Source organism: Hydra vulgaris, chromosome 11 (genome assembly GCF_038396675.1).
Source record: "Hydra vulgaris chromosome 11, alternate assembly HydraT2T_AEP".
In the NCBI taxonomy this organism is placed as follows: domain Eukaryota; kingdom Metazoa; phylum Cnidaria; class Hydrozoa; order Anthoathecata; family Hydridae; genus Hydra; species Hydra vulgaris.
In genome coordinates, this window is record NC_088930.1 from 28,000,895 (window position 1) to 28,010,000 (window position 9,106).

A 9,106-nucleotide genomic window follows, 5' to 3' on the forward strand; every position below is an offset into this window, starting at 1 on the left:
TCTTCAAAAAAGAATCAGCTCCATATATATATATGAATATATATATATATATATATATATATATATATATATATATATATATATATATATATATATATATATATATATATATATATTCATATATATATATATATATATATATATATATATATATATATATATATATATATATATATATATATATATATATATATATATATATATATATATATATATAAAAGAGGAGCGTATTTTCAAAATGCGGTATATACATTTTTGTGGTGTTGAGATAATTGACTTTTTTCGCCACACAACTATGTCTCGTATAATTGGAAAAATTATTGTTGCCTAATGTATATATACATTAAGTATATTAGATAATGTTAATAATTGAAACATTGGTAAATAAAAAAAAATATATTTTTTGTCTATAAATTTGCGTTCACTTTTAAAATATTGTATATCCAATTACAGCTTATAAGCAAAATGCGGTATATCCATTTTATAAAGATATTTTGAAAAGTTCATAAACTTTAAAAGACCTAAATAACTTTTAATAATTAATTCTATTTAACATATTGTATAACTCTGTGTATTTAATGTTTGGTATATTTATAAATTATATTTTAATGATAATATGAATGTAAACAATGTTCTGTTAAAGTAATGTAAACAATTATTTTTTTTAAATTCACGATTGTGAATTTAAATTTATAAAATATGTTAAAAATGAGTTAAATATGAGACAATAAACCATATTTTTTTATTTTATATTTAATTTTAAAATTTAAAAAATAGTGTAGTTTTAATAATGACGATTAGATTTTTAAAATGATTTTTCAAGGAAAGAAGCATTAACACTATGCTTATTTTTTGCTTTGTCCATAGCAGGCATATAAAAATAGACAAAGAATTGATGCATTGGAAAATACATCAAATTTTTTTAACATCTCCTTTATCTTCATAGGCCAATAATTTTTTTATTTCCGCCTCCATTTTTAAGTCTGTTTAGAATTAATGGACAATTAATATAACATAAGCGTCATCGTTATATTTTTTAATGAAATAAAATTTTCAAAATAAACACTGCATTAGCCTTATTTTCTTTGCAATTCAAAGGTTGTCGGTTTAACAAACAAATAAAAAATAAGTATTATTATTGAATGCTTTCCATAAAATATAACAGATATTATTATCTGTTTTTATCAGATATTGTTATATATTTAAACTCATTAATATAAGTTGACTTTTTAATATATTTTCCATCATCATTCCATAATCAGTTCAGTTAAACAAAGTATGAAAGTATAAACAAACACTAGAATGAAGAAATTTTTTTTTTTTTTCTCACAGTGAGCCATAAAGACCGCCAGGTTCAACTTTTCCCCACCTCTAATTTTTTTTCATATTAAGACAAGTGCTAGTTAGATATGTTATTTTTTTGTATTGGACAAATCTAAAGTCGATCAGAAGTAACATAAAAACTTATTTTTTTACCCTATTTACCCCCCTTCAAGTGATAAAGTTATCCTCTTTATGATGATATTACCTCCTTTCAAAAAAAAAAAAATTTTAATTTATCTTTCATGATCCTCCTGAAAAAGGTTGCAACAGCAGATTTCAATCTTTTAGCATAATCTTTATGTTCAATCCTTCGCTTGTATTGAGACCAACTTGGTTTGAAGGCACTATGAACAGCTTCTCCAGTCTGTTCAGCATATGATCCCAAAGAACAACAATTAAACTTTACAAATGGAAGAATATGACAGATAACTATATGGACTTTCCAGGTAACCTTCAGCTCTGTATTCAATGCATCTTTGCATACTTCTGTAGGTCACAAAATGATACTTTAAACTCTTCAATAACTGAAGAAGCATTGCTGCCTAATTCGTATCCAAAGGTGCACTCTTTAACCTTTTCAAACTTTCTGAGGCAATGAACTATAGGCAATAAATTAGTTTAAGATGCTAACACATCTCTCTCTAAAATATCTACTTTTTCCAGAAGTTTATTGGAATTGTTCCCATCAAAGCCTATCCCATGATAACCTCTAAGTAAGATATAATGTTCTTTGAGCCAGTTTTTAAAAAGAGGCCAATGATCTAAAAGTAGTCTACCAAGTAATGTCACAATCCCCATAAGAAGATGTAACTCTGGTGGAGGGACTAAGTGATTAACTTCATCTTCAGCATTTTTATCTAAATAAACGAGTCGAGGACTAATAACATTTTTAAAATCTTTCATCTCTAACCGCTTTGCCCCATTTTCAACAAATAAGTTGTACCAATAATCAAACGAACCTAACGTTCTTGGAGTACCACTTTCTAGGGAACATTCGCCTTCACACCACAAGCAGGCATATTTACCTGAATGAGAAGACAAACCAAAGATGCTGTTAGCACATTTTAAGTCAAATGCAAGGTGATATGTAACATTATCCAGATTTAATCTACTCAAGATTTTCTGCAAATTTCCATTGTCTTCACAAACATCTTCAACAATAGCAAGAATAAAACACCTTTTAACTCCACTGTCAATGTAAATCTCATTTTTATTAGTTTTATCAAAGACATTTACAATTACTTTCAGAAATCCTTGACCTCCATCTATTGATATACGTATCATACTGGAGAGAGGATCCATTCTTCTTTCAATTAAAATACTAAGAATAAATTCAGAAGTGTCATAGATAAATACTACATGTCTTGTTACAATTTCATCATTCCAAATAAAGTTCTCTTGTTCTATTTTATATTTAGATTCAATTTCTTCTTGTAATGATGTCATCATACTAATTACATTATTCTCCACAACAGTAAATGATCCCAGATTCTTACGGAGACTTGATATCAGTTTTTTTGTTTTATTTTTTGTCAATTCCAAAACAGAAGTTAACTCCATCACTGTTTGAAATGATATCTGATTAAAAAACTTTCTAGAATATTTATTGTCTTTAGTTCCAACAGTTAAAGTTAACGGATTTCCACCTTAAAGATAAAGTATAATTAATTATATGTATCTTTAACCTACCCCTACTCTAAATTTACAATGCAAACATTTTGAAAAAATTGTTAGCAACCTATACAATTGCTTAGTTACAAAAGCCTCATATCTACTGAGTGTTTTATATGTGCATTTAAGTTTTATCTAAACATATAAACCCTTTTTGATTATTTAAAAATGAAAATAAAAACCTAAACACCTGTAGATATTTTAAAAGACTGGCCTCTCTCAATGCCTTCTCGCTCCATTTTGTTTTTTATTATGCCTGAAGCAACTTGCTCACATGATGTGGAATCAAGAGTTTCTGCCAAATTAATTAAATTCAAAACAGCCTGACTAGAACAACAGTTGTTATGACATCCTGAAGAATAAAATTTACTCTTAAAATAATATACGCCTAAAGGCTTTTTATTGAAGTTTATAAATGAATATTTGATAACTTTTAATTTACTGATCAAGTAACTTATAAATTTTTAACCTCTTGCAAGGAGAGTAAAGCAGCAGCTGCACATATTTTTTTTCAGAGATTCAACATCTTTTGTATTAACATGAGATGATTGTATAATATCACTAAGCTCAGTACTACGTCTAATTCTTGGTCTGTCAACCTCAAAATAGCATTTAATAAAAAATCTTTATATGTATTAATCATTTAACTTAAATAAGTTTAAAGTCATATACCTGAGAAACTTTACTTATCCAGTTTGAAAGATAAGTGTTTGATCCCTTTTCCAGCAAAAAGATGTTTCTTCTACAACTTGAACAAATTACATCCGGACAGACATTAAACTCTACATTGTACTCAGGCCAAATTAACTCCTTGATTTTATTTGCTACAGATGGTTGTACTTTTACTAAAGATTTTGAATATTTACCTTTTTTTTCCAAACAGACTGCACAAACAGACTGTTTTAAATCAGCCATCTTTACCGTATGTATATTTTTTTACTTGAATCATTTCAAAACTATTAAAGAAAAAGATGCCGAGAATGGCGGATTGCATTATTTTTAAGACTAAATTTTTAGGTTTTTCTAACTTTTAATACTTAAAATACTAACTCTTCTGATCGACTTTAGATTTGTTCTGCACTTGAAAAAGACTTACACTAACTGCATTTACTTTAAAAAAAAAAAAATTAGAGGTGGGGAAGAGTTGAACCTGACGGTCTTTATGGCTCACAGTGTTCTCTTGTTTTAAGCATTTTATCTTTTTTTCTATGTGAAATAAAAGATAAGGTAACGCATTAGTCTTGTCCATCGCAGTCAGCCATTTTATTAACGCAAAATACAAGGTTTGCGCTTGCGCAGAAGTAGTATATGTTTGCCAAGGATTGGTCACAATTAAATGCCGCGCACTTTGAAAATAAATTAAAACTTTCATCCGCGTTTCGAAAATAAATGTTTTTTAGAAGTAGAAAAATATTGGGTTATACTTCACTTAGCATATATTCGAACACAATGTCTGTTAGGATCTTATAAACTAAAAAGAAAAACTTGAAAAGAAATAGTTTTGTTTTAAGAAGTTGGAAATTAGATTTCGTATTTTTTTATTTAATTTTTATAAATGAGTTTTGATTAAAATAAAAAGCTAAGAGTGTAAATTGATACCTTGATATATATTTATGTATACCTGGTGATTATTATATTATTATATACTGTAGGTATATAATTGTGTATTTCTTAACTTCGAAATATATATATAAATTATGTTAGTGTATTTTACAAATTGAGTGCTCAATGTTCTTAAAGAACAGAGCAATAATAAATTTATATAAATGTGTTCTATCTAATACAAAAACACTAATATATACATTTATATTAGGGTGTCTCAAAAAACATCATTTTGGAAAATAATCTGCTCCCACCCCCTAAATGTGTTCTATCTAATACAAAAACACTAGGTTTAAAATTTTTTTGAATAAAAATATTTTAAGGGGTCCCTCAAGACCCTCGAATATTTAATGGGTCCCTGATATTTTCAAAAACAAAGTTTTTCTAAAATATGTTAACCTGGTACTGAAATGAAGCAAAATTATATAGAAATTTCAAAAAAAATTATAATTTCGAAAAAAAATTGTTGTTTTTGGTTTTATTACGTAATAAAATTACGTTTTTCAACAAAAAATGAAAAAAAATGCATTTTTTATGTTTTTTTATGATAATTTTGATAAATAAGTTAAAATTTTTTCAAAATGAATATTATTTTTGAAATTTTTATATAATTTTGCTTCATTTTAGTACCAGGTTGACATGTTTTTAAAAAACTTTTTTTTATTATAGACCCATTAAATATTAAGGGACCCCTTAAAATATTTTTTATTCAAAAAAATTTTAAACCTAGTGTTTTTGTATTAGATAGAACACATTTAGGGGGTGGGAGTAGATTATTTTTAAAAATGATCTTTTTTGGGACACCCTAATATATATGTATATATTATATATATATCATACATATTATATATATATATATATATATATATATATATATATATATATATATATATATATATATATATATATATATATATATATATATATATATATACACATATAAATTAGTAAAAAACACTTATCTAACTTTTTTCTTCAGCTTTAAGTTTCACCATTGCTGGATCATCAGGAAGAGTTACTAAATCTCAAACAATCGTTTAAACACAAAAAATATTCTAAAGAGACTACGCTGTCAAAATATATTTGGGATTTAAAAGAAAATTAAAAAAATTTTAATTTACAATGGTCTATTCTAAAATCTGCCCCTGTCTATAATAACATTTCCAAAAAAATGTATGCTATGTTTGCAAGAAAAATTTGAAATAATTACTCATTTAAATCAGGAAAATTTATTAAATAAAAAATCTGAATTAATTTCTAAATGTAGGCACGAAAATAAATACCTCTTAAAAAATTATAAAAACAAATGACCAAATTAAACTATCCCCATTCCAAAGAAATTTATTTAATAATTACTTTCTGTAACTTCCCGTTAACCAAAAAAATATAGTAATTAAAAAATTTTTTATTTTTATTTTTAGCTATAATAATTTATAACTTCCTGTAAAATATTTTTTTCTATAAATTGAATTTTTTTTGAGATTTAGTAACTCTTCCTGATGATCCAGCAATGGTGAAACTTAAAGTTGAAGAAAAAAGTTAGATAAGTGTTTTTTACTAATTTATTATTGCTCTGTTCTCTCTCTCACTCACTCTCTCTCTCTCTCTCTCTCTCTCTCTCTCTCTCTCTCTATATATATATATATATATATATATATATATATGTATATATTTATACACGCATATATATATATATATATATATATATTTATATATATATATATTTATATATATATATATATATATATATATATATATATATATATATTTATATATATATATTTATTTATATATATATATATATATATATATACATATAAGCATTTATATATACATACATACATATATATATATATATATATATATATATATATATATATATATATATATATACATATATATATATATGTATATATATATATATATATATATATATATATATATATATATATATATATATATATATATATATATATATATATATACAGTAAATAAAAAAACCGTTATATTTTTTAAAAAAAAAACGGGAGTTTTCCTCGCACATAACGGTTAATTGCCGTTATGTTTAATACTTAATATGTATGAAAATAACATAACGGTTTTAGCGTTATGTTTTTTCATAGCAAAATTACCTTGAACATAACGGTTACATAACGCTAATTAGCCGTTATGTGAGAGGAAAACTCCCGTTATATAACGCGTATTTTACCGTTATGTTTAAAACCTGATATAACGGGTATTTATCCGTTATGTTACCCGTTATGTCAAATTATAATTATTTATTTTAAAGTAAGTTTTTTGAAACGCATGATTAATAGCAGAAACTGCTAAATAAACAAACAAACTAACATTGAACATTTTTTATGTTTATAAAAGTTCAATTAAAAAATAAAACAAATTTATGCAGTTTAATTTCCTTATATATTCATTTTAAATTATGTTTCATTATCGTGAAAATTATTTACAAAATAATTGAAGAAATTAACTTATTAACATTTATTAATTCAAAAATACTTCACATTGCTGTGAAAAGATTGCGAAAGAAAAATGCATTTTTTAGATGTATCTTGAAAAAAACCCAGAAGCTGCCCAAAACAAGATGGATATGTCAAATCTAGCAAATAATAAACGGCCATCAAAACAACCACCATTTCACATGTACTGATTAAGGGCTAAACATCCATCTCGACACCTCTACGACTCCTTACTCCATATTCCGTTTTATTATAGATAACTTGTGGACCATACAAGCTTGGCACTCTTAAGTATTCATGTATTGAATCACACTAAAATATTATAAATACAAAATAAGTATTGCAACCATTAAAAAAAACTATTATTAATACATTAAATGGATTTGAATCAATGTTAAGTTTGTATTTTATAGAATTGGCTTAATACCAAATAAAAAAAATTAATAAAACTTACATCAACTTTCATAAACAACTTATCAGTTGTCTTCTTAGAAATAAGTGATTTCTGGAGCAGCATTAAACTTTCAGTATGGGTTTGCGAATCAGGAGAAATCCAAACCAACATCTTTTGAATCTTAAGAGACGAGTCTTTCAAAATAGGGTACAAACGAATCCCTTCTTCCAGCATCAATTCAGGAGCATATGTAACTCTTTTTGGAAATACACTATACGTCTCGTTATTAAAAAGATGTCTGTTTAGAATAGACAGTGTTGAAAGTGATGGCTTTTTCTTATTAAATTCATTCTAGGTGAAAGAAAGAGTTATTTAGATTCCTTATTTTATAGCTATTTAATAAAATAAAGTAACGAGTTGACACTTAATATTAATTATAATATTTTTAAATTTTTTGCATCTAATTTTGCTTAATTAGACTATAATTTCTGATATTAGAATTAGAAATCATTTTTATACAAAAATTAATAAACACAGAAAAAATCTTACTACAACATCTTGTAATAGCTGTTCTTTATCTACAATTGTTCGGACAAAATTGGATTTACTGCTCGGCTGCTATTATTGATGGAACTATTTACAACAGAAAAATGAGGAAATCACTTTTCCTTTAAACTATGACATTTACTAAATTGTCTTTGGTCGATAATTATTAGGCAACTTTTTGAACAAGAAATCCTAACAGAAAATTAGAAAATTAAAAAAATTGAATCAAACAATTTATGTATGCAGCAACAAATTTGAAAATCTGAAGTAAAATATAAAAACAATGGAAAAGGAAGGAGATCAAAAAAGTATATTAAAATAATAAATATTACAAATTTTAATAAAAAAAAATATTATAGTATCAAAGACATGATTCTTACCCATTTATGGCTTTAAGAAGGATATAAAGAAATGCAAGTAGACTTTAACTTATTTAAAAAATATTTTTCATAACAATATTCTATTTTTGATATTACTATGATTAGGTACATGCAAACAACAAAAAGCTAATAAACAAGACATTAGCTCTCTAGATATCACCTTATCTTCGATAGAAAATTTGCTGCTCAGAAATAGTTTTATGTGAGGTGGAAAAAAATCAATGAGAGTTTGTTTAATTTCACCATCAAAAGGGATTCTTTTAATCTAAAAATTTATTATCAATGTCAATATTAAAAACATAAAAGGAATAATAAAAAACATTTAGTTTCATCTTGCGAAAATTGACAAAATAAACATTTACAACTACTAAAGTCAGTGGTGTACACTGGATTTTTAGATGTTTGAGTCTTGACACTTACAGGCATTGTGTAAACTCCAAACTTTTGTATGTTTATGCTTATATCAAAAAAGAATGTTTTGCAAAGAATTGGGGTGATTGGAGCTTGGGAACAAAAAACCCTTAATTTTTGGGTGCACCCAGCCCTTAATATGGGAGCAACAAGTTTATAAAATATTATAGTAGTAAAGAACATTATTAAGCAACATACAAATACAGCGAACTCCCAATACCTTGAGCCTCCAAGGGACCAAGAAAATAGTTGAATTAGCAACATCATTATATATATTTAATAATTGAAATGTAATATCTATATAC

The 9,106-nt window shown here is 25.3% G+C and overlaps 2 protein-coding genes across 11 annotated transcripts in view; both read right to left on the bottom strand.

Moving 5' to 3' along the window:
- Positions 1-1,588: 1,588 nt before the first annotated feature.
- Positions 1,589-3,925, bottom strand: LOC136087557 (uncharacterized). 2 transcript variants are annotated; one of them, XM_065810660.1, is made up of 4 exons: positions 3,667-3,925; positions 3,464-3,593; positions 3,185-3,346; positions 1,589-2,969 (listed from the first exon to the last, which is right to left on the bottom strand). In XM_065810660.1, the coding sequence occupies exons 1-4, from the start codon at positions 3,907-3,909 to the stop codon at positions 1,942-1,944; spliced, it is 1,563 nt and encodes a 520-aa protein (XP_065666732.1). In that variant the 5' UTR covers positions 3,910-3,925; the 3' UTR covers positions 1,589-1,941. The 2 variants fall into 2 exon arrangements, with proteins under 2 accessions (XP_065666732.1, XP_065666733.1); XM_065810661.1 differs by lacking the exon at positions 3,185-3,346.
- Positions 3,926-6,994: 3,069 nt separating this feature from the next.
- LOC136087558 (uncharacterized) overlaps positions 6,995-9,106 on the bottom strand; it is a 3,007-nt gene continuing 895 nt past the window's right edge. For 3 of the 9 annotated variants that reach the window (XR_010641870.1, XM_065810662.1, XM_065810663.1), the window contains 3 exons: positions 8,014-9,106; positions 7,525-7,815; positions 6,995-7,382 (listed from right to left, as the gene is read on the bottom strand). The exon at positions 8,014-9,106 is cut by the window's right edge. The gene's annotated coding sequence lies outside the window, so the exon portion shown is untranslated. The remainder of the gene's footprint in view (positions 7,383-7,524; positions 7,816-8,013) is intronic. The other 6 variants (XM_065810666.1, XM_065810664.1, XR_010641869.1 and 3 more) reach the window with 5 other exon arrangements.

What these genes read in the sequence shown, in the direction of transcription:
- LOC136087557 (XM_065810660.1), bottom strand. Translation starts at nt 3,909, where the DNA reads ATGGCTGATTTAAAACAGTCTGTTTGTGCAGTCTGTTTGGAAAAAAAA. An exon ending in CTTTACTCTCCTTGCAAGAG is followed by an intron (nt 3,347 to 3,463) that starts GTTAAAAATTTA and finishes TTTATTCTTCAG; the next exon opens with GATGTCATAACAACTGTTGT. An exon ending in GTCTTTTAAAATATCTACAG is followed by an intron (nt 2,970 to 3,184) that starts GTGTTTAGGTTT and finishes TTTATCTTTAAG; the next exon opens with GTGGAAATCCGTTAACTTTA.